The 25,843-nt window shown below is 52.4% G+C and overlaps 1 protein-coding gene across 1 annotated transcript in view; it reads left to right on the forward strand.

The window, feature by feature from the left end:
* The window catches only part of polq (polymerase (DNA directed), theta), a 122,044-nt gene that overhangs the window by 44,917 nt on the left and 51,284 nt on the right, over positions 1-25,843 (forward strand). The window contains exons 9-15 of the mRNA XM_082957597.1: positions 1,425-1,626; positions 2,821-2,962; positions 3,628-3,774; positions 4,086-4,298; positions 19,737-19,879; positions 22,236-22,649; positions 23,234-23,427. Coding sequence (XP_082813723.1) covers positions 1,425-1,626; positions 2,821-2,962; positions 3,628-3,774; positions 4,086-4,298; positions 19,737-19,879; positions 22,236-22,649; positions 23,234-23,427 — 1,455 coding nt within the window. The remainder of the gene's footprint in view (positions 1-1,424; positions 1,627-2,820; positions 2,963-3,627; positions 3,775-4,085; positions 4,299-19,736; positions 19,880-22,235; positions 22,650-23,233; positions 23,428-25,843) is intronic.

Genomic DNA, 25,843 nt, shown 5'->3' on the forward strand with positions numbered 1-25,843 from the left:
TCACCAGAACGTTTAGATTATGGTAATTCACTTTAACAGAACATTTAGATTATGGTAATTCATATTAACAGAACATTTACATTATGGTAATTCATTTTAACAGAATATGCAACTCCTGTAATGAAGCAGCCAAAAAAAAGTAATTTTTAAACATTTGCCAAAATGAAGACTTCAGATCATCAGCAAACAGTAGAAATTTGACTTCAGATTCTAGTAGGGTGAGGGCCGGGTGCTGCAGACTGTTCTAGTGCCCTCGCCAATTCGTTGATATATATATGTTGAAGAGGGTGGGGCTTAAACTGCATCCCTGTTTCACCTCACGACCCTCAGACCCTCAGACCCTCAGACCCTCAGACCCTCAGGCCCTCATGACTCTCAGGCCAAATTGAGTCAAAGGCGTTTTTGAAATCAACAAAACATGAAAAGACTTTGCCTTTGTTTTGGTTTGTTTGTTAATTAGGGTGAATACATGGTCTATCGTACGGTAATTTGGTAAAAAGCCAATTTGACATTTGCTCAGTACATTGTTTTCACTGAGGAAATGTACGAGGCTGCTGTTAATGATAATGCAGAGGATTTCCCCAAGGTTGCTGTTGACGCATATTCCATGGAAGATATTGGGGTCAAATTTGTCTCCACTTTTGTGGATTGGGGCGATCAGTCCTTGGTTCCAAATATTGGGGGAGATGCCAGAGCTGAGGATGATGTTAAAGAGTTTTAGTATAGCCAATAGGAATTTGTGGTCTGTATATTTTATCATTTCATATAGGATACCATCAACACCACAGGCCTTTTTGAGTTGGAGGCTTTGTATTTTGTCCTGTAGTTCATTCAGTATAATGTGTTCTTGATCTCTCTCTCTCTATGTACAGTGCCTTGCGAAAGTATTCGGCCCCCTTGAACTTTTCGACCTTTTGCCACATTTCAGGCTTCAAACATAAAGATATAAAACTGTAATTTTTTGTGAAGAATCAACAACAAGTGGGACACAATCATGAAGTGGAACGAAATTTATTGGATATTTCAAACTTTTTTAACAAATAAAAAAACTGAAGAATTGGCCGTGCAAAATTATTCAGCCCCTTTAAGTTAATACTTTGTAGCGCCAATTACAGTTTTATATCTTTATGTTTGAAGCCTGAAATGTGGCAAAAGGTCGAAAAGTTCAAGGGGGCCGAATACTTTCGCAAGGCACTGTATCTCTATATCTCTCTCTCTCTATCTATCTCTATATCTCTCTCTCTATCTATCTCTATATCTCTCTCTCTCTATCTCTCTCTCTATCTATCTCTATCTATATATCTCTATATATCTCTCTCTATCTATCTCTATATCTCTCTCTATATCTCTCTCTATCTATCTCTATATCTCTCTCTCTATCTATCTCACTCTCTATCTATCTCTATATCTCTCTCTCTATCTAGCTCCTTATCAGAAGGTGTCCAAATCGTGGGTATGAGCGCCACCCTCCCAAACCTGTCCCTGCTGGCTGGGTGGCTGGATGCTGAGCTTTACCAGACAGACTACAGACCCGTCCCCCTGAAGCAGAGGCTCAAGGTGGGGAACAGCATCTACGACTCCAGCCTCTCTCTGGTCCGAACCTTCAAGCCCCTGATCACTGTTAAGGTAGGAGTCAGGGAACAACAAGTTACTGGGCTGTTGTTATGGTCTTTATTGCTGTTCCTAGGATAAAGAGGATGTTGTGATATTTATTTATTTTATTTTATATATCTATTACCGTTTATATAAAGAGACAAAAGTTTGGGGTTACTTAGAAATGTCCTTGTTTTTTAAAGAAAAGTACAATTTTTTGTCCATTAAAATAACATCAAATTGATCAGAAATACAGTGTAGACATTGTTAATGTTGTAAATGACTATTGTAGCTGGAAACGGCTGATTTTTAATAGAATATCTACATAGGTGTACAGAGGCCCATTATCAGCAACCGTCACTCCTGTGTTCCAGTGGCACGTTGTGTTAGCTAATCCAAGTTTATCATTTTAAAAGGCTAATTGATCATTAGAAAACCCTTTTGCAATTGATGTTAGCACAGCTGGAAACTGTTGTTCTGATTAAAGAAGCAATAAAACTGGCCTTCTTTAGACTAGTTGAGTATCTGGAGCATCAGCATCTGTGGGTTCGATTACAGGCTCAAAATGGCCAGAAACAAAGACCTTTCTTCTGAAACTCGTCAGTCTATTCTTGTTCTGAGAAATGAAGGCTATTCCATTCGAGAAATTGCCAAGAAACTGAAGATCTCGTACAACGCTGTGTACTACTCCCTTCACAGAACAGAGCAAACTGGCTCTAACCAGAATAGAAAGAGGAGTGGGAGGCCCCGGTGCACAACTGAGCAAGAGGACAAGTACATTAGAGTGTCTAGTTTGAGAAACAGACGCCTCACAAGTCCTCAACTGGCAGCTTCATTAAATAGTTCCCACAATACACCAGTCTCAACGTCAACAGTGAAGAGGCGACTCCGGGATGCCGGCCTTCTTGGTCAAAGTTGCAGAGAAAAAGCCATATCTCAGACTGGCCAATAAAAATAAAAGATTAAGATGGGCAAAAGAACACAGACACTGGACAGAGGAACTCTGCCTAGAAGGGCAGCATCCCGGAGTCACCTCTTCACTGTTGACGTTGAGACTGGTGTTTTGTGGGTAATATTTAATGAAGCTGCCTGCTCCACAAAACATCAGAGGAGTTATTGACACAGTGTGATGACCTTTAAATATGTAATGTGTGTGTGTGTGTGTGTGTGTGCATGTGTGTGTGTGTGTGCATGTGTGTGTGTGTGTGTGTGTGTGTGTGTGTGTAGGGCGATGAGGACCACATACTGTCTCTATGTTATGAGACAGTGAGTGAGGGTCACTCTGTCCTCCTGTTCTGTCCTTCCAAGAGCTGGTGCGAGAAACTGTCGGACAGTATTGCTAGAGCGTTCTACAACCTCAGACACACAGGTACACACACACACACACACACACACACACACACACACACACACACACACACACACACATGCCAAGAGTGTTCAAAGCTGTCAAGGCAAAGGGTGGCTACTTTGAAGAATCTCAAATATAAAATGTATTTTCATTTGTTTAACACTTTTCTTTGGTTACTACATGATTCCATAATGTGTTATTTCATAGTTTTGATGTCTTCACTATTATTCTACAATGTAGAAAATAAAGTAAAACCCTTGAATGAGTCGGTGTGTCCAGACTTTGGTTCTGTATATACACACACCCTTAGAGTCCTGTTTCATTGCTTCATTATTATTATCAGAAGATATACAGTGAGAGGGGATCAAATACTTATTTCCCTCATTAAAATGCAAATCATTTTATAACATTTTCGACATGCGTTTTTCAGGATTTTATTGTTGTTGTTATTCTGTCTCTCACTGTTCAAATAAACCTACTATTAAAATTATAGACCGATCATTTCTTTGTCAGTGGGCAAACGTACAAAATCAGCAGGGGATCAAATAGTTTTTTCCCCCAACTGTACATCTTTTAGAAATGTCTAGCAAGTTGATTTAACGTTTTAGAGAAGATGATTGAGAAGATAATTGGCTGCTCAGTTATGGACTGTATGTGATACAGATGTATTTATCTCGTCTCAGGTGGGCAGAATGGCTCAGCGCTCCAGCCTGTGGCGTTGGACCAGGGGGGAGTAGTGGATGTGTTAGCCCAGCTCAGACGCACCCCAGCTGGGTTAGACCCGGTCCTGCAACGCACCGTGCCCTGGGGGGTGGCCTTCCACCACGCTGGTACACACACACACAGACAGCACACAGACAGACAGCACACAGACAGACAGCACACAGACAGACAGCACACAGACAGACAGACACGCAGACAGACAGACACGCAGACAGACAGACACGCAGACAGACACACAGACAGACACACACAGACAGACACACACACAGACACACAGACAGACACACACAGACACACAGACAGACAGACACACAGACAGACACGCAGACAGGCAGACAGACAGACAGTTGTAATGTTAATGTAATGTTAATGTGATGTTAATGTGATGTTAATGTGATGTTAACACTCGTCTCTGCAGGTTTGACGTTTGATGAGCGAGACGTGTTGGAGGGAGCGTTCCGAGGGGGCGTGGTCAGAGTGTTGGCGGCGACCTCAACCTTGTCATCGGGGGTCAACCTGCCTGCGCGCAGGGTTATCATACGAACTCCGACCTTTAATGGTCGTCTGCTCGACCCCCTGACCTACAGACAGATGGCCGGACGCGCTGGGAGGATGGGAGTCGACACTGAGGGTGAGGAGGGGGAGGATGGGAGTCGACACTGAGGGTGAGGAGGGGGAGGATGGGAGGATGGGAGAATGGGAGTCGACACTGAGGGGGAGGAGGGGGAGGATGGGAGTCGACACTGAGGGTGAGGAGGGGGAGGATGGGAGAATGGGAGTCGACACTGAGGGTGAGGAGGGGGAGGATGGGAGTCGACACTGAGGGTGAGGAGGGGGAGGATGGGAGAATGGGAGTCGACACTGAGGGGGAGGAGGGGGAGGATGGGAGTCGACACTGAGGGTGAGGAGGGGGAGGATGGGAGGATGGGAGTCGACACTGAGGGTGAGGAGGGGGAGGATGGGAGAATGGGAGTCGACACTGAGGGTGAGGAGGGGGAGGATGGGAGTCGACACTGAGGGGGAGGAGGGGGGATGGGAGTCGACAATGAGGGTGAGGAGGGGGAGGATGGGAGTCGACACTGAGGGGGAGGAGGGTGAGGATGGGAGTCGACACTGAGGGGGAGGATGGGGAGGATGGGAGTCGACACTGAGGGTGAGGAGGGGGAGGATGGGAGTCGACACTGAGGGGGAGGAGGGGGAGGATGGGAGTCGACACGGAGGGGAGGATGGGAGTCGACACTGAGGGGGAGGAGGGGGAGGATGGGAGTCGACACTGAGGGTGAGGAGGGGGAGGATGGGAGTCGACACTGAGGGGGAGGAGGGGGAAGATGGGAGTCGACACTGAGGGGGAGGAGGGGGAGGATGGGAGTCGACACTGAGGGGGAGGAGGGGGAGGATGGGAGTCGACACAGGGGGAGGAGGGGCAGGAGGGGAGTCCAGTACAGGACAGTGTCACAAGGCTACATAGTCATAGGATTAGGCGTCACAGTGTGGGTGCAAAATGCGATCGTTCGTCTCTTGAGTTGAACGGTAATATTACACGGGTCATTTTCCATAGTCTTTCCGTATCCTCTTGACGTACTGCACAGAGCAGGGAATTATTACCAGCTCACTGTCTATAGGCCACTGAAAACCTAGTGTTTTAAAGATCCTATCACTCTCTATCTTAGGCGTACATGCTGTGAGATCTGGTTAGAACCTGTTCTCGTTTGTAATAGTTTTCTAAGGAAGTGGAACCAATCACCCCGTATCTTTTTTCTTAGCTTACCTCCCCAGGAATGGGCTTTAGCTCTCGCTGTATAGAGGAAGTATATATAAACAAAACTGTGTCATTTGTAAATTAACATATTCCTTATGAGTTCAGTCTGATTGCTTGAACGAGTTTTCCTCAACAACAACTGGAGTGAATCCACAGCCGTCCTCCTTTAACTGGAGTGAATCCACAGCCGTCCTCCTTTAACTGGAGTGAATCCACAGCCGTCCTCCTTCAACTGGAGTGAATCCACAGCCGTCCTCCTTCAACTGGAGTGAATCCACAGCCGTCCTCCTTCAACTGGAGTGAATCCACAGCCGTCCTCCTTTAACTGGAGTGAATCCACAGCCGTCCTCCTTCAACTGGAGTGAATCCACAGCCGTCCTCCTTTAACTGGAGTGAATCCACAGCTGTCCTCCTTCAACTGGAGTGAATCCACAGCCGTCCTCCTTCAACTGGAGTGAATCCACAGCCGTCCTCCTTCAACTGGAGTGAATCCACAGCCGTCCTCCTTTAACTGGAGTGAATCCACAGCCGTCCTCCTTTAACAACTGGAGTGAATCCACAGCCGTCCTCCTTTAACAACTGGAGTGAATCCACAGCCGTCCTCCTTCAACTGGAGTGAATCCACAGCCGTCCTCCTTCAACTGGAGTGAATCCACAGCCGTCCTCCTTCAACTGGAGTGAATCCACAGCCGTCCTCCTTTAACAACTGGAGTGAATCCACAGCCGTCCTCCTTTAACAACTGGAGTGAATCCACAGCCGTCCTCCTTTAACTGGAGTGAATCCACAGCCGTCCTCCTTCAACTGGAGTGAATACACAGCCGTCCTCCTTCAACAACTGGAGTGAATCCACAGCCGTCCTCCTTCAACTGGAGTGAATCCACAGCCGTCCTCCTTCAACTGGAGTGAATCCACAGCCGTCCTCCTTCAACTGGAGTGAATCCACAGCCGTCCTCCTTCAACAACTGGAGTGAATCCACAGCCGTCCTCCTTCAACTGGAGTGAATCCACAGCCGTCCTCCTTCAACTGGAGTGAATCCACAGCCGTCCTCCTTTCAACTGGAGTGAATCCACAGCCGTCCTCCTTTAACTGGAGTGAATCCACAGCCGTCCTCCTTTAACTGGAGTGAATCCACAGCCGTCCTCCTTTAACAACTGGAGTGAATCCACAGCCGTCCTCCTTCAACTGGAGTGAATCACAGCCGTCCTCCTTTCAACTGGAGTGAATCCACAGCCGTCCTCCTTTCAACTGGAGTGAATCCACAGCCGTCCTCCTTTAACAACTGGAGTGAATCCACAGCCGTCCTCCTTTCAACAACTGGAGTGAATCCACAGCCGTCCTCCTTTCAACAACTGGAGTGAATCCACAGCCGTCCTCCTTAACTGGAGTGAATCCACAGCCGTCCTCCTTAACTGGAGTGAATCCACAGCCGTCCTCCTTCAACTGGAGTGAATCCACAGCCGTCCTCCTTCAACTGGAGTGAATCCACAGCCGTCCTCCTTTAACTGGAGTGAATCCACAGCCGTCCTCCTTCAACTGGAGTGAATCACAGCCGTCCTCCTTTAACTGGAGTGAATCCACAGCCGTCCTCCTTCAACTGGAGTGAATCCACAGCCGTCCTCCTTCAACTGGAGTGAATCCACAGCCGTCCTCCTTTTACTGGAGTGAATCCACAGCCGTCCTCCTTCACTGGAGTGAATCCACAGCCGTCCTCCTTAACTGGAGTGAATCCACAGCCGTCCTCCTTACTGGAGTGAATCCACAGCCGTCCTCCTTCAACAACTGGAGTGAATACACAGCCGTCCTCCTTTAACTGGAGTGAATCCACAGCCGTCCTCCTTTAACTGGAGTGAATCCACAGCCGTCCTCCTTCAACTGGAGTGAATCCACAGCCGTCCTCCTTCAACTGGAGTGAATCCACAGCCGTCCTCCTTCAACTGGAGTGAATCCACAGCCGTCCTCCTTCAACTGGAGTGAATACACAGCCGTCCTCCTTCAACTGGAGTGAATACACAGCCGTCCTCCTTCAACAACTGGAGTGAATACACAGCCGTCCTCCTTCAACTGGAGTGAATACACAGCCGTCCTCCTTCAACAACTGGAGTGAATCACAGCCGTCCTCCTTCAACTGGAGTGAATCACAGCCGTCCTCCCATCAATAGAATTAATGTAGGGACATATGCGAAGATAATTTTCACCATAAAAAATGCACCTTTAAAAAATATATATATTTTTTTACCCTTTTTTCTCCCCAATTTCCTGGTTTCCAATTGGTAGTTACAGTCTTGTCTCATCACTGCAACTCCCGTACGGAGTCGGGAGAGGCGATGGTCGAGAGCCGTGCGTCCTCCGTAACACAACCCAACCAAGCCACACTGCTTCTTGACACAATGCTTAACCCAGAAGCACCAATGTGTCGGAGGAAACACCATACACCTGGCGACCGTGTCAGCTTGCACTGCACCCGGCTCGCCACAGGAGTCGCTAGAGAGCGATGGGACAAGGACTTCCCTGCTGGACAAACTCTCCTCTAACCCAGACGACGCTGGGCCAATTGTGCGCCGCCCCATGGGTCTCCCGGTCGCGGCCGGCTGCGACAGAGCCTGGGCATGAACCCAGAATCTCTGGTGGCACAGTTGGCACTGCGCCACCAGGGAGAGAAATGCACCTTTTATAATAAAGCATTCCATGTTTCATCGCATTTGCAGACTTCTAAAAGATAGCCTTCGATTCGTAATGTGATGAGTAGATTGGATTTATTAGATTTATTTTACCTTTTATTTAACGAGGCAAGTCAGTTAAGAACAAATTCTTATTTACAATGACGGCCTACCGGGGAACAGTGGGTTAACTGCCTTGTTCAGGGGGCAGAACGACAGATTTTTACCTTGTCAGCTCGGAGGATTTGACCTTGCAACCTTTCGGTTACTAGTCCAACACTCTAACCACTAGGCTACCTGCCGCCCCTCCACTCTAACCACTAGGCTACCTGCCACCCCTCCACTCTAACCACTAGGCTACCTGCCCCCCCTCCACTCTAACCACTAGGCTACCTGCCGCCCCTCCACTCTAACCACTAGGCTACCTGCCGCCCCTCCACTCTAACCACTAGGCTACCTGCCGCCCCTCCACTCTAACCACTAGGCTACCTGCCGCCCCTCCACTCTAACCACTAGGCTACCTGCCGCCCCTCCACTCTAACCACTAGGCTACCTGCCGCCCCTCCACTCTAACCACTAGGCTACCTGCCGCCCCTCCACTCTAACCACTAGGCTACCTGCCGCCCCTCCACTCTAACCACTAGGCTACCTGCCGCCCCTCCACTCTAACCACTAGGCTACCTGCCGCCCCTCCACTCTAACCACTAGGCTACCTGCCGCCCCTCCACTCTAACCACTAGGCTACCTGCCGCCCCTCCACTCTAACCACTAGGCTACCTGCCGCCCCTCCACTCTAACCACTAGGCTACCTGCCGCCCCTCCACTCTAACCACTAGGCTACCTGCCGCCCCTCCACTCTAACCACTAGGCTACCTGCCGCCCCTCCACTCTAACCACTAGGCTACCTGCCGCCCCTCCACTCTAACCACTAGGCTACCTGCCGCCCCTCCACTCTAACCACTAGGCTACCTGCCGCCCCTCCACTCTAACCACTAGGCTACCTGCCCCCCCTCCACTCTAACCACTAGGCTACCTGCCGCCCCTCCACTCTAACCACTAGGCTACCTGCCGCCCCTCCACTCTAACCACTAGGCTACCTGCCGCCCCTCCACTCTAACCACTAGGCTACCTGCCTCCCCTCCACTCTAACCACTAGGCTACCTGCCGCCCCTCCACTCTAACCACTAGGCTACCTGCCGCCCCTCCACTCTAACCACTAGGCTACCTGCCGCCCCTCCACTCTAACCACTAGGCTACCTGCCGCCCCTCCACTCTAACCACTAGGCTACCTGCCTCCCCTCCACTCTAACCACTAGGCTACCTGCCGCCCCTCCACTCTAACCACTAGGCTACCTGCCGTCCCTCCACTCTAACCACTAGGCTACCTGCCTCCCCTCCACTCTAACCACTAGGCTACCTGCCGTCCCCTCCACTCTAACCACTAGGCTACCTGCCGTCCCCTCCACTCTAACCACTAGGCTACCTGCCTCCCCTCCACTCTAACCACTAGGCTACCTGCCGCCCCTCCACTCTAACCACTAGGCTACCTGCCGTCCCTCCACTCTAACCACTAGGCTACCTGCCGCCCCTCCACTCTAACCACTAGGCTACCTGCCGTCCCTCCACTCTAACCACTAGGCTACCTGCCGCCCCTCCACTCTAACCACTAGGCTACCTGCCGCCCCTCCACTCTAACCACTAGGCTACCTGCCGCCCCTCCACTCTAACCACTAGGCTACCTGCCGCCCCTCCACTCTAACCACTAGGCTACCTGCCGCCCCTCCACTCTAACCACTAGGCTACCTGCCGCCCCTCCACTCTAACCACTAGGCTACCTGCCTCCCCTCCACTCTAACCACTAGGCTACCTGCCTCCCCTCCACTCTAACCACTAGGCTACCTGCCGCCCCTCCACTCTAACCACTAGGCTACCTGCCTCCCCTCCACTCTAACCACTAGGCTACCTGCCGCCCCTCCACTCTAACCACTAGGCTACCTGCCTCCCCTCCACTCTAACCACTAGGCTACCTGCCGCCCCTCCACTCTAACCACTAGGCTACCTGCCGCCCCTCCACTCTAACCACTAGGCTACCTGCCGCCCCTCCACTCTAACCACTAGGCTACCTGCCGCCCCTCCACTCTAACCACTAGGCTACCTGCCGCCCCTCCACTCTAACCACTAGGCTACCTGCCGCCCCTCCACTCTAACCACTAGGCTACCTGCCGCCCCTCCACTCTAACCACTAGGCTACCTGCCGCCCCTCCACTCTAACCACTAGGCTACCTGCCGCCCCTCCACTCTAACCACTAGGCTACCTGCCGCCCCTCCACTCTAACCACTAGGCTACCTGCCTCCCCTCCACTCTAACCACTAGGCTACCTGCCGCCCCTCCACTCTAACCACTAGGCTACCTGCCGCCCCTCCACTCTAACCACTAGGCTACCTGCCGCCCCTCCACTCTAACCACTAGGCTACCTGCCGCCCCTCCACTCTAACCACTAGGCTACCTGCCTCCCCTCCACTCTAACCACTAGGCTACCTGCCGCCCCTCCACTCTAACCACTAGGCTACCTGCCGCCCCTCCACTCTAACCACTAGGCTACCTGCCGCCCCTCCACTCTAACCACTAGGCTACCTGCCGCCCCTCCACTCTAACCACTAGGCTACCTGCCGCCCCTCCACTCTAACCACTAGGCTACCTGCCGCCCCTCCACTCTAACCACTAGGCTACCTGCCGCCCCTCCACTCTAACCACTAGGCTACCTGCCGCCCCTCCACTCTAACCACTAGGCTACCTGCCGCCCCTCCACTCTAACCACTAGGCTACCTGCCGCCCCTCCACTCTAACCACTAGGCTACCTGCCGCCCCTCCACTCTAACCACTAGGCTACCTGCCGCCCCTCCACTCTAACCACTAGGCTACCTGCCGCCCCTCCACTCTAACCACTAGGCTACCTGCCTCCCCTCCACTCTAACCACTAGGCTACCTGCCGCCCCTCCACTCTAACCACTAGGCTACCTGCCGCCCCTCCACTCTAACCACTAGGCTACCTGCCGCCCCTCCACTCTAACCACTAGGCTACCTGCCGCCCCTCCACTCTAACCACTAGGCTACCTGCCGCCCCTCCACTCTAACCACTAGGCTACCTGCCTCCCCTCCACTCTAACCACTAGGCTACCTGCCGCCCCTCCACTCTAACCACTAGGCTACCTGCCGCCCCTCCACTCTAACCACTAGGCTACCTGCCGCCCCTCCACTCTAACCACTAGGCTACCTGCCGCCCCTCCACTCTAACCACTAGGCTACCTGCCGCCCCTCCACTCTAACCACTAGGCTACCTGCCGCCCCTCCACTCTAACCACTAGGCTACCTGCCGCCCCTCCACTCTAACCACTAGGCTACCTGCCGCCCCTCCACTCTAACCACTAGGCTACCTGCCGCCCCTCCACTCTAACCACTAGGCTACCTGCCGCCCCTCCACTCTAACCACTAGGCTACCTGCCGCCCCTCCACTCTAACCACTAGGCTACCTGCCTCCCCTCCACTCTAACCACTAGGCTACCTGCCGCCCCTCCACTCTAACCACTAGGCTACCTGCCGCCCCTCCACTCTAACCACTAGGCTACCTGCCGCCCCTCCACTCTAACCACTAGGCTACCTGCCGCCCCTCCACTCTAACCACTAGGCTACCTGCCGCCCCTCCACTCTAACCACTAGGCTACCTGCCGCCCCTCCACTCTAACCACTAGGCTACCTGCCGCCCCTCCACTCTAACCACTAGGCTACCTGCCGCCCCTCCACTCTAACCACTAGGCTACCTGCCGCCCCTCCACTCTAACCACTAGGCTACCTGCCGCCCCTCCACTCTAACCACTAGGCTACCTGCCGCCCCTCCACTCTAACCACTAGGCTACCTGCCGCCCCTCCACTCTAACCACTAGGCTACCTGCCGCCCCTCCACTCTAACCACTAGGCTACCTGCCGCCCCTCCACTCTAACCACTAGGCTACCTGCCGCCCCTCCACTCTAACCACTAGGCTACCTGCCGCCCCTCCACTCTAACCACTAGGCTACCTGCCGCCCCTCCACTCTAACCACTAGGCTACCTGCCGCCCCTCCACTCTAACCACTAGGCTACCTGCCTCCCCTCCACTCTAACCACTAGGCTACCTGCCGCCCCTCCACTCTAACCACTAGGCTACCTGCCGCCCCTCCACTCTAACCACTAGGCTACCTGCCGCCCCTCCACTCTAACCACTAGGCTACCTGCCGCCCCTCCACTCTAACCACTAGGCTACCTGCCGCCCCTCCACTCTAACCACTAGGCTACCTGCCGCCCCTCCACTCTAACCACTAGGCTACCTGCCGCCCCTCCACTCTAACCACTAGGCTACCTGCCGCCCCTCCACTCTAACCACTAGGCTACCTGCCGCCCCTCCACTCTAACCACTAGGCTACCTGCCGCCCCTCCACTCTAACCACTAGGCTACCTGCCTCCCCTCCACTCTAACCACTAGGCTACCTGCCGCCCCTCCACTCTAACCACTAGGCTACCTGCCTCCCCTCCACTCTAACCACTAGGCTACCTGCCTCCCCTCCACTCTAACCACTAGGCTACCTGCCTCCCCTCCACTCTAACCACTAGGCTACCTGCCCCCCCTCCACTCTAACCACTAGGCTACCTGCCGCCCCTCCACTCTAACCACTAGGCTACCTGCCGCCCCTCCACTCTAACCACTAGGCTACCTGCCTCCCCTCCACTCTAACCACTAGGCTACCTGCCGCCCCTCCACTCTAACCACTAGGCTACCTGCCGCCCCTCCACTCTAACCACTAGGCTACCTGCCGCCCCTCCACTCTAACCACTAGGCTACCTGCCGCCCCTCCACTCTAACCACTAGGCTACCTGCCGCCCCTCCACTCTAACCACTAGGCTACCTGCCGCCCCTCCACTCTAACCACTAGGCTACCTGCCGCCCCTCCACTCTAACCACTAGGCTACCTGCCGCCCCTCCACTCTAACCACTAGGCTACCTGCCGCCCCTCCACTCTAACCACTAGGCTACCTGCCTCCCCTCCACTCTAACCACTAGGCTACCTGCCGCCCCTCCACTCTAACCACTAGGCTACCTGCCGCCCCTCCACTCTAACCACTAGGCTACCTGCCGCCCCTCCACTCTAACCACTAGGCTACCTGCCGCCCCTCCACTCTAACCACTAGGCTACCTGCCGCCCCTCCACTCTAACCACTAGGCTACCTGCCGCCCCTCCACTCTAACCACTAGGCTACCTGCCGCCCCTCCACTCTAACCACTAGGCTACCTGCCGCCCCTCCACTCTAACCACTAGGCTACCTGCCTCCCCTCCACTCTAACCACTAGGCTACCTGCCGCCCCTCCACTCTAACCACTAGGCTACCTGCCGCCCCTCCACTCTAACCACTAGGCTACCTGCCGCCCCTCCACTCTAACCACTAGGCTACCTGCCGCCCCTCCACTCTAACCACTAGGCTACCTGCCGCCCCTCCACTCTAACCACTAGGCTACCTGCCGCCCCTCCACTCTAACCACTAGGCTACCTGCCGCCCCTCCACTCTAACCACTAGGCTACCTGCCGCCCCTCCACTCTAACCACTAGGCTACCTGCCGCCCCTCCACTCTAACCACTAGGCTACCTGCCGCCCCTCCACTCTAACCACTAGGCTACCTGCCTCCCCTCCACTCTAACCACTAGGCTACCTGCCGCCCCTCCACTCTAACCACTAGGCTACCTGCCGCCCCTCCACTCTAACCACTAGGCTACCTGCCGCCCCTCCACTCTAACCACTAGGCTACCTGCCGCCCCTCCACTCTAACCACTAGGCTACCTGCCGCCCCTCCACTCTAACCACTAGGCTACCTGCCGCCCCTCCACTCTAACCACTAGGCTACCTGCCGCCCCTCCACTCTAACCACTAGGCTACCTGCCGCCCCTCCACTCTAACCACTAGGCTACCTGCCGCCCCTCCACTCTAACCACTAGGCTACCTGCCGCCCCTCCACTCTAACCACTAGGCTACCTGCCGCCCCTCCACTCTAACCACTAGGCTACCTGCCGCCCCTCCACTCTAACCACTAGGCTACCTGCCGCCCCTCCACTCTAACCACTAGGCTACCTGCCGCCCCTCCACTCTAACCACTAGGCTACCTGCCGCCCCTCCACTCTAACCACTAGGCTACCTGCCGCCCCTCCACTCTAACCACTAGGCTACCTGCCTCCCCTCCACTCTAACCACTAGGCTACCTGCCGCCCCTCCACTCTAACCACTAGGCTACCTGCCGCCCCTCCACTCTAACCACTAGGCTACCTGCCGCCCCTCCACTCTAACCACTAGGCTACCTGCCGCCCCTCCACTCTAACCACTAGGCTACCTGCCGCCCCTCCACTCTAACCACTAGGCTACCTGCCGCCCCTCCACTCTAACCACTAGGCTACCTGCCGCCCCTCCACTCTAACCACTAGGCTACCTGCCGCCCCTCCACTCTAACCACTAGGCTACCTGCCGCCCCTCCACTCTAACCACTAGGCTACCTGCCGCCCCTCCACTCTAACCACTAGGCTACCTGCCGCCCCTCCACTCTAACCACTAGGCTACCTGCCGCCCCTCCACTCTAACCACTAGGCTACCTGCCGCCCCTCCACTCTAACCACTAGGCTACCTGCCGCCCCTCCACTCTAACCACTAGGCTACCTGCCGCCCCTCCACTCTAACCACTAGGCTACCTGCCGCCCCTCCACTCTAACCACTAGGCTACCTGCCGCCCCTCCACTCTAACCACTAGGCTACCTGCCGCCCCTCCACTCTAACCACTAGGCTACCTGCCGCCCCTCCACTCTAACCACTAGGCTACCTGCCGCCCCTCCACTCTAACCACTAGGCTACCTGCCGCCCCTCCACTCTAACCACTAGGCTACCTGCCGCCCCTCCACTCTAACCACTAGGCTACCTGCCGCCCCTCCACTCTAACCACTAGGCTACCTGCCGCCCCTCCACTCTAACCACTAGGCTACCTGCCGCCCCTCCACTCTAACCACTAGGCTACCTGCCGCCCCTCCACTCTAACCACTAGGCTACCTGCCGCCCCTCCACTCTAACCACTAGGCTACCTGCCGCCCCTCCACTCTAACCACTAGGCTACCTGCCGCCCCTCCACTCTAACCACTAGGCTACCTGCCGCCCCTCCACTCTAACCACTAGGCTACCTGCCGCCCCTCCACTCTAACCACTAGGCTACCTGCCGCCCCTCCACTCTAACCACTAGGCTACCTGCCGCCCCTCCACTCTAACCACTAGGCTACCTGCCGCCCCTCCACTCTAACCACTAGGCTACCTGCCGCCCCTCCACTCTAACCACTAGGCTACCTGCCGCCCCTCCACTCTAACCACTAGGCTACCTGCCGCCCCTCCACTCTAACCACTAGGCTACCTGCCGCCCCTCCACTCTAACCACTAGGCTACCTGCCGCCCCTCCACTCTAACCACTAGGCTACCTGCCGCCCCTCCACTCTAACCACTAGGCTACCTGCCGCCCCTCCACTCTAACCACTAGGCTACCTGCCGCCCCTCCACTCTAACCACTAGGCTACCTGCCGCCCCTCCACTCTAACCACTAGGCTACCTGCCGCCCCTCCACTCTAACCACTAGGCTACCTGCCGCCCCTCCACTCTAACCACTAGGCTACCTGCCGCCCCTCCACTCTAACCACTAGGCTACCTGCCGCCCCTCCACTCTAACCACTAGGCTACCTGCCGCCCCTCCACTCTAACCACTAGGCTACCTGCCGCCCCTCCACTCTAACCACTAGGCTACCTGCCGCCCCTCCACTCTAACCACTAGGCTACCTGCCGCCCCTCCACTCTAACCACTAGGCTACCTGCCGCCCCTCCACTCTAACCACTAGGCTACCTGCCGCCCCTCCACTCTAACCACTAGGCTACCTGCCGCCCCTCCACTCTAACCACTAGGCTACCTGCCGCCCCTCCACTCTAACCACTAGGCTACCTGCCGCCCCTCCACTCTAACCACTAGGCTACCTGCCGCCCCTCCACTCTAACCACTAGGCTACCTGCCGCCCCTCCACTCTAACCACTAGGCTACCTGCCGCCCCTCCACTCTAACCACTAGGCTACCTGCCGCCCCTCCACTCTAACCACTAGGCTACCTGCCGCCCCTCCACTCTAACCACTAGGCTACCTGCCGCCCCTCCACTCTAACCACTAGGCTACCTGCCGCCCCTCCACTCTAACCACTAGGCTACCTGCCGCCCCTCCACTCTAACCACTAGGCTACCTGCCGCCCCTCCACTCTAACCACTAGGCTACCTGCCGCCCCTCCACTCTAACCACTAGGCTACCTGCCGCCCCTCCACTCTAACCACTAGGCTACCTGCCGCCCCTCCACTCTAACCACTAGGCTACCTGCCGCCCCTCCACTCTAACCACTAGGCTACCTGCCGCCCCTCCACTCTAACCACTAGGCTACCTGCCGCCCCTCCACTCTAACCACTAGGCTACCTGCCGCCCCTCCACTCTAACCACTAGGCTACCTGCCGCCCCTCCACTCTAACCACTAGGCTACCTGCCGCCCCTCCACTCTAACCACTAGGCTACCTGCCGCCCCTCCACTCTAACCACTAGGCTACCTGCCGCCCCTCCACTCTAACCACTAGGCTACCTGCCGCCCCTCCACTCTAACCACTAGGCTACCTGCCGCCCCTCCACTCTAACCACTAGGCTACCTGCCGCCCCTCCACTCTAACCACTAGGCTACCTGCCGCCCCTCCACTCTAACCACTAGGCTACCTGCCGCCCCTCCACTCTAACCACTAGGCTACCTGCCGCCCCTCCACTCTAACCACTAGGCTACCTGCCGCCCCTCCACTCTAACCACTAGGCTACCTGCCGCCCCTCCACTCTAACCACTAGGCTACCTGCCGCCCCTCCACTCTAACCACTAGGCTACCTGCCTCCCCTCCACTCTAACCACTAGGCTACCTGCCTCCCCTCCACTCTAACCACTAGGCTACCTGCCGCCCCTCCACTCTAACCACTAGGCTACCTGCCGCCCCTCCACTCTAACCACTAGGCTACCTGCCGCCCCTCCACTCTAACCACTAGGCTACCTGCCGCCCCTCCACTCTAACCACTAGGCTACCTGCCGCCCCTCCACTCTAACCACTAGGCTACCTGCCGCCCCTCCACTCTAACCACTAGGCTACCTGCCGCCCCTCCACTCTAACCACTAGGCTACCTGCCGCCCCTCCACTCTAACCACTAGGCTACCTGCCGCCCCTCCACTCTAACCACTAGGCTACCTGCCGCCCCTCCACTCTAACCACTAGGCTACCTGCCGCCCCTCCACTCTAACCACTAGGCTACCTGCCGCCCCTCCACTCTAACCACTAGGCTACCTGCCGCCCCTCCACTCTAACCACTAGGCTACCTGCCTCCCCTCCACTCTAACCACTAGGCTACCTGCCGCCCCTCCACTCTAACCACTAGGCTACCTGCCGCCCCTCCACTCTAACCACTAGGCTACCTGCCTCCCCTCCACTCTAACCACTAGGCTACCTGCCGCCCCTCCACTCTAACCACTAGGCTACCTGCCTCCCCTCCACTCTAACCACTAGGCTACCTGCCGCCCCTCCACTCTAACCACTAGGCTACCTGCCGCCCCTCCACTCTAACCACTAGGCTACCTGCCGCCCCTCCACTCTAACCACTAGGCTACCTGCCGCCCCTCCACTCTAACCACTAGGCTACCTGCCGCCCCTCCACTCTAACCACTAGGCTACCTGCCTCCCCTCCACTCTAACCACTAGGCTACCTGCCGCCCCTCCACTCTAACCACTAGGCTACCTGCCGCCCCTCCACTCTAACCACTAGGCTACCTGCCTCCCCTCCACTCTAACCACTAGGCTACCTGCCGCCCCTCCACTCTAACCACTAGGCTACCTGCCGCCCCTCCACTCTAACCACTAGGCTACCTGCCGCCCCTCCACTCTAACCACTAGGCTACCTGCCGCCCCTCCACTCTAACCACTAGGCTACCTGCCGCCCCTCCACTCTAACCACTAGGCTACCTGCCGTCCCTCCACTCTAACCACTAGGCTACCTGCCGCCCCTCCACTCTAACCACTAGGCTACCTGCCGCCCCTCCACTCTAACCACTAGGCTACCTGCCGCCCCTCCACTCTAACCACTAGGCTACCTGCCGTCCCTCCACTCTAACCACTAGGCTACCTGCCGTCCCCTCCACTCTAACCACTAGGCTACCTGCCGCCCCTCCACTCTAACCACTAGGCTACCTGCCGCCCCTCCACTCTAACCACTAGACTACCTGCCTCCCCTCCACTCTAACCACTAGGCTACCTGCCGCCCCTCCACTCTAACCACTAGGCTACCTGCCGCCCCTCCACTCTAACCACTAGACTACCTGCCGCCCCTCCACTCTAACCACTAGGCTACCTGCCGTCCCTCCACTCTAACCACTAGACTACCTGCCTCCCCTCCACTCTAACCACTAGGCTACCTGCCGCCCCTCCACTCTAACCACTAGCCTGCCGTCCCTCCACTCTAACCACTAGGCTACCTGCCGCCCCTCCACTCTAACCACTAGGCTACCTGCCGTCCCCTCCACTCTAACCACTAGACTACCTGCCGCCCCTCCACTCTAACCACTAGGCTACCTGCCGCCCCTCCACTCTAACCACTAGCCTGCCGTCCCCTCCACTCTAACCACTAGGCTACCTGCCGCCCCTCCACTCTAACCACTAGCCTGCCGTCCCAGTGTGTGTATAGAGAGTACAGGCTGTACCAGATTCTATTCTACTACACTTCCTTTATGACTGGAGACATAGTGGGTAGTTGTTATATATATTGTTGTTATACAGGGTAGTTGTTCGCTCAATTAAGTTGATCGTTTTCATAACTAAAAGTATTTTCGTTGTCTTCTCTTTACAGCCATTTGCGATTTATATTTTTTTGGAAATATTGCGATATTCCTGGCTGGGTCTCTTCTTTTCACTGACTGTTGCAACTCAACTATTATATATCAACATTCATCTATTTGGTATTTTCCCGTGGCAGCTGCCCAAAATGCTGGCACTGCCTTTCTTGTTTTAAAAGATGACAATGGTCAATACTTTAGTAGCCCATTTTCAAAATGTTTATATACAGTGAGGGGGGGGGAAAAAGTATTTGATCCACTGCTGATTTTGTACGTTTGCCCACTGATAAAGAAATGATCAGTCTATAATTTTAACGGTAGGTTTATTTGAACAGTGAGAGACAGAATAACAACAACAATAAAATCCAGAAAAACGCATGTCGAAAATGTTATAAAATGATTTGCATTTTAATGAGGGAAATAAGTATTTGACCTCATCTGCAAAACATGACTTAGTACTTGTTGGCAAGTAAGGGGTAAGGGTTTTGCCACCAAGTACTAAGTCATGTTTTGCATGACTACTCCTCTCCCTCTCGTCCCCCCATCCCCCCCTCTCCCTCTCGTCCCCCCATCCCCCCTCCCCTTCGTCCCCTCTCCCTCTCCCCATCCCCCCTCCCTCTCGTCCCCCCCCCCCTCTCCCTCGTCCCCTTCTCCTCATCTAGGGGAGAGTGTGTTGGTGTGTAAGGAGGCGGAGCGTCAGAAGGGCGTGTGTCTTCTCCAGGGTTCTCTGCAGCCAATCAGCAGCTGCCTGATGAAGAGGGAGGGGGAGGGCCTAACTACCAGTATGCTCCGAGCCATCCTTGAGGTACAGTAGCCTGACCTCTTAACCCTGACCTCTTAACCCCTGACCTCTAACCCCTGACTTCTTAACCCGTGAACTATGGATTTTTTTGGTTTGTTGTACATTTATTACCATAAGACTTGGATAGACAGCTCACGTGCAATACAGCCTGCTGTGGTATGGACAGCGTCATTGTGGACTATCTCCATTTTGAAGTAGTCAACTGGAGGAAACTTCCTATGGGTTAAGGAAAGATCACATGATTACATCCAGGTCAACAGGACGGATCAGCCAATGAATTATAACCCCTGAGAAAAAATTCAGTAACTGCAGGGGTCAGTAAATCACCATCCTTGTCTTTATACCTGTTCAGACATCAACCTCCAGGGGGCAGTAAATCACCATCCTTGTCTTTATACCTGTTCAGACATCACCCTCCAGGGGGCAGTAAATCACCATCCTTGTCTTTATACCTGTTCAGACATCACCCTCCAGGGGGCAGTAAATCACCAACCTTGTATTTATACCTGTTCAGACATCATCCTCCAGGGGGCAGTAAATCACCAACCTTGTATTTATACCTGTTCAGACATCACCCTCCAGGGGGCAGTAAATCACCAACCTTGTATTTATACCTGTTCAGACATCACCCTCCAGGGGGCAGTAAATCACCAACCTTGTATTTATACCTGTTCAGACATCACCCTCCAGGGGGCAGTAAATCACCAACCTTGTATTTATACCTGTTCAGACATCACCCTCCAGGGGGCAGTAAATCACCAACCTTGTCGTTATACCTGTTCAGACATCACCCTCCAGGGGGCAGTAAATCACCATCCTTGTCGTTATACCTGTTCACACAACACCCTCCAGGGGGCATTTTTATACATAAACCTAAGCATGATGGGATGTTAATTGCTTAATTTCCCGCACCTGCTTTCTGCGTATCCCTAATTTACTCAAGTCTTTCCTTTATTTTGGCAGTTACCTGCACATACCTGTACCTGTCACCGACAGTATCTACCTGTACCTGTCACCGACAGTATATACCTGTACCTGTCACCTACAGTATCTACCTGTACCTGTCACCGACAGTATATACCTGTACCTGTCACCTACAGTATCTACCTGTACCTGTCACCGACAGTATATACCTGTACCTGTCACCTACAGTATATACCTGTACCTGTCACCGACAGTATATACCTGTACCTGTCACCTACAGTATCTACCTGTACCTACATTTACATTACATTTTAGTCATTTAGCAGACGCTCTTATCCAGAGCGACTTACAGTAGAGTGCAAACATTTTTATTACATTTTAAATACTACCTGTCATCTACAGTATCTACCTGTCATCTATCTACCTGTACCTGTCACCTACAGTATATACCTGTACCTGTCATCTACAGTATCTACCTGTCACCTACAGTATCTACCTGTACCTGTCACCTACAGTATATACCTGTACCTGTCACCTACAGTATATACCTGTACCTGTCACCTACAGTATCTACCTGTACCTGTCACCTACAGTATATAGCTGTACCTGTCATCTACAGTATCTACCTGTCATCTATCTACAGTATCTACCTGTCATCTATCTACAGTATCTACCTGTCATCTATCTACAGTATCTACCTGTACCTGTCACCTACAGTATATACCTGTACCTGTCACCTACAGTATCTACCTGTCATCTATCTACAGTATCTACCTGTACCTGTCACCTACAGTATATACCTGTACCTTTCACCTACAGTATATACCTGTACCTGTCACCTACAGTATCTACCTGTCATCTATCTACAGTATCTACCTGTCACCTACAGTATATACCTGTACCTGTCATCTATCTACCTGTCATCTACAGTATCTACCTGTCACCTACAGTATATACCTGTACCTGTCACCTACAGTATATACCTGTACCTGTCATCTACAGTATCTACCTGTACCTGTCACCTACAGTATCTACCTGTCATCTATCTACAGTATCTACCTGTCATCTAGCTACAGTATCTACCTGTCACCTACAGTATCTACCTGTACCTGTCACCTACAGTATATACCTGTACCTGTCACCTACTATATATACCTGTACCTGTCATCTACAGTATCTACCTGTACCTGACATCTACAGTATCTACCTGTCATCTATCTACCTGTACCTGTCACCTACAGTATCTACCTGTCATCTATCTACAGTATCTACCTGTCACCTACAGTATCTACATGTACCTGTCATCTATCTACCTGTCATCTACAGTATCTACCTGTCATCTACAGTATCTACCTGTACCTGTCACCTACAGTATCTACCTGTCATCTATCTACCTGTACCTGTCATCTTTCTACCTACACCTGTCTCCTGTCAGATCATCGTTGGGGGCGTGGCCAGCTCTCCTCAGGATGTGAGGCTTTATGCTTCCTGTACGCTGCTGGCTGCTGGTGCCCGCTACGACACCCCACCTACACCAGGGAGTGCCATGACGGCGGGAGGAGGGGAGACGGGAGGAGGAGTGCGGGAGGGAGCGATAGAGGCGTGTGTGGAATGGTTGATTGAGAATGAGTTCATATCGATCCAAAGAGAGGGTAACGAGAGGGGGAGAGGGGGAGAGTGGGATGAGAGAGGAGGGGCAGGAAGACACGAGAGGTACTGCCCCACCCACCTGGGTTCTGCCACCCTCTCCTCCTCTCTCTCTCCTCCCGAGGCTCTGGGCATCTTCTCAGATCTACAGAGAGCCATGAAGAGCTTCGTATTGGACAACGACCTACACACACTCTACCAGGTACCCCCCCCTCTCCTCCAGATATCTCCTGTGTATGTATCCTCCAGATATCTCCTGTGTTTTGTATCCTCCAGATATCTCCTGTGTTTTGTATCCTCCAGATATCTCCTGTGTTTTTATCCTCCAGATATCTCCTGTGTTTTTATCCTCCAGATATCTCCTGTGTTTTTATCCTCCAGATATCTCCTGTGTTTTGTATCCTCCAGATATCTCCTGTGTTTTTATCCTCCAGATATCTCCTGTGTTTTTATCCTCCAGATATCTCCTGTGTTTTTATCCTCCAGATATCTCCTGTGTTTTTATCCTCCAGATATCTCCTGTGTTTTTATCCTCCAGATATCTCCTGTGTTTTGTATCCTCCAGATATCTCCTGTGTTTTTATCCTCCAGATATCTCCTGTGTTTTTATCCTCCAGATATCTCCTGTGTTTTGTATCCTCCAGATATCTCCTGTGTTTTTATCCTCCAGATATCTCCTGTGTTTTGTATCCTCCAGATATCTCCTGTGTTTTGTATCCTCCAGATATCTCCTGTGTTTTGTATCCTCCAGATACTCCAGATATCTCCTGTGTATGTATCCTCCAGATCACTCCTGTGTATGCTGAGTGGACCACGATAGACTGGTACCAGTTCTGGTGTCTGTGGGAGGGGCTTGGCTCATCCAATAAGAGAGTAGCAGAGCTGGTGGGGGTCCAGGAGAGCTTCTTGGCTCGGTCTGTTAGCGGGAAACTGATCGCCAAGACGGACAGACAGAGACGACAGATGACCATACACAAACGGTACAGCGTAACACGCGCGCGCACGCACGCCAGGGTTTCCCCATAGCTTGCTTTTTGGCAACAACAACAAAAATTATAATGAAAAGTCGATCACTGAAATTTGCGCTGGTCAATTTTCCTGGGAGAAGAAAAAAAAAATCCTATTTGCGAAAATGTATTGCTGTTAATACCAGAATAGTACTTGATAATCCCAGTCATTATTAAACAGCATAGTACTTGATAATCCTAGTCATTATTAACCAGCATAGTACTTGATAATCCCAGTCATTATTAAACAGCATAGTACTTGATAATCCCAGTCATTATTAAACAGCATAGTACTTGATAATCCTAGTCATTATTAACCAGCATAGTACTTGATAATCCCAGTCATTATTAAACAGCATAGTACTTGATAATCCCAGTCATTATTAACCAGCATAGTACTTGATAATCCCAGTCATTATTAACCAGCATAGTACTTGATAATCCCAGTCATTATTAAACAGCATAGTACTTGATAATCCCAGTCATTATTAAACAGCATAGTACTTGATAATCCCAGTCATTATTAAACAGCATAGTACTTGATAATCCCTAGTCATTATTAAACAGCATAGTACTTGATAATCCTCAGTCATTATTAAACAGCATAGTACTTGATAATCCCAGTCATTATTAAACAGCATAGTACTTGATAATCCCAGTCATTATTAAACAGCATAGTACTTGATAATCCCAGTCATTATTAAACAGCATAGTACTTGATAATCCTAGTCATAATTAAACAGCATAGTACTTGATAATCCTAGTCATAAAACAGAATAGTACTTGATAATCCCAGTCATTATTAAACAGCATAGTACTTGATAATCCCAGTCATTATTAAACAGCATAGTACTTGATAATCCTAGTCATAAAACAGCATAGTACTTGATAATCCTAGTCATAAAACAGCATAGTACTTGATAATCCCAGTCATTATTAAACAGCATAGTACTTGATAATCCCAGTCATTATTAAACAGCATAGTACTTGATAATCCCAGTCATTATTAAACAGCATAGTACTTGATAATCCTAGTCATTATTAAACAGCATAGTACTTGATAATCCTAGTCATTATTAAACAGCATAGTACTTGATAATCCCAGTCATTATTAAACAGCATAGTACTTGATAATCCCAGTCATTATTAAACAGCATAGTACTTGATAATCCCAGTCATTATTAAACAGCATAGTACTTGATAATCCCAGTCATTATTAAACAGCATAGTACTTGATAATCCCAGTCATTATTAAACAGCATAGTACTTGATAATCCTAGTCATAATTAAACAGCATAGTACTTGATAATCCTAGTCATAAAACAGAATAGTACTTGATAATCCTAGTCATTATTAAACAGCATAGTACTTGATAATCCTAGTCATAAAACAGCATAGTACTTGATAATCCCAGTCATTATTAAACAGCATAGTACTTGATAATCCTAGTCATTATTAAACTGCATAGTACTTGATAATCCCAGTCATTATTAAACAGCATAGTACTTGATAATCCTAGTCATCAAATCATTGTAGCCCTGCTGCCTTGTTATAGCCCTGCTGCCTTGTGTAGCCCTGCTGCCTTGTGTAGCCCTGCTGCCTTGTGTAGCCCAGCTGCCTTGTGTAGACCCTGCTGCCTTGTGTAGCCCTGCTGTCTTGTTATAGCCCTGCTGCCTTGTTATAGCCCTGCTGCCTTGTGTAGCCCTGCTGCCTTGTGTAGCCCTGCTGCCTTGTTATAGCCCTACTGCCTTGTGTAGCCCTGCTGCCTTGTGTCGCCCTGCTGCCTTGTTATAGCCCTGCTGCCTTGTTATAGCCCTGCTGCCTTGTTATAGCCCTGCTGCCTTGTGTAGCCCTGCTGCCTTGTTATAGCCCTGCTGCCTTGTTATAGCCCTGCTGCCTTGTTATAGCCCTGCTGCCTTGTTATAGCCCTGCTGCCTTGTTATAGCCCTGCTGCCTTGTTATAGCCCTGCTGCCTTGTGTAGCCCTGCTGCCTTGTGTCGCCCTGCTGCCTTGTTATAGCCCTGCTGCCTTGTTATAGCCCTGCTGCCTTGTTATAGCCCTGCTGCCTTGTTATAGCCCTGCTGCCTTGTGTAGCCCTGCTGCCTTGTTATAGCCCTGCTGCCTTGTTGTAGCCCTGCTGCCTTGTTGTAGCCCTGCTGCCTTGTTATAGCCCTGCTGCCTTGTGTAGCCCTGCTGCCTTGTTATAGCCCTGCTGCCTTGTGTAGCCCTGCTGCCTTGTGTAGCCCTGCTGCCTTGTGTAGCCCTGCTGCCTTGTGTAGCCCTGCTGCATTGTTATAGCCCTGCTGCCTTGTGTCAGCCCTGCTGCCTTGTGTCAGCCCTGCTGCCTTGTGTCAGCCCTGCTGCCTTGTGTAGCCCTGCTGCATTGTGT

This window comes from Salmo salar, chromosome 11 (genome assembly GCF_965601325.2).
Source record: "Salmo salar chromosome 11, fSalSal1, whole genome shotgun sequence".
NCBI lineage: Eukaryota > Metazoa > Chordata > Actinopteri > Salmoniformes > Salmonidae > Salmo > Salmo salar.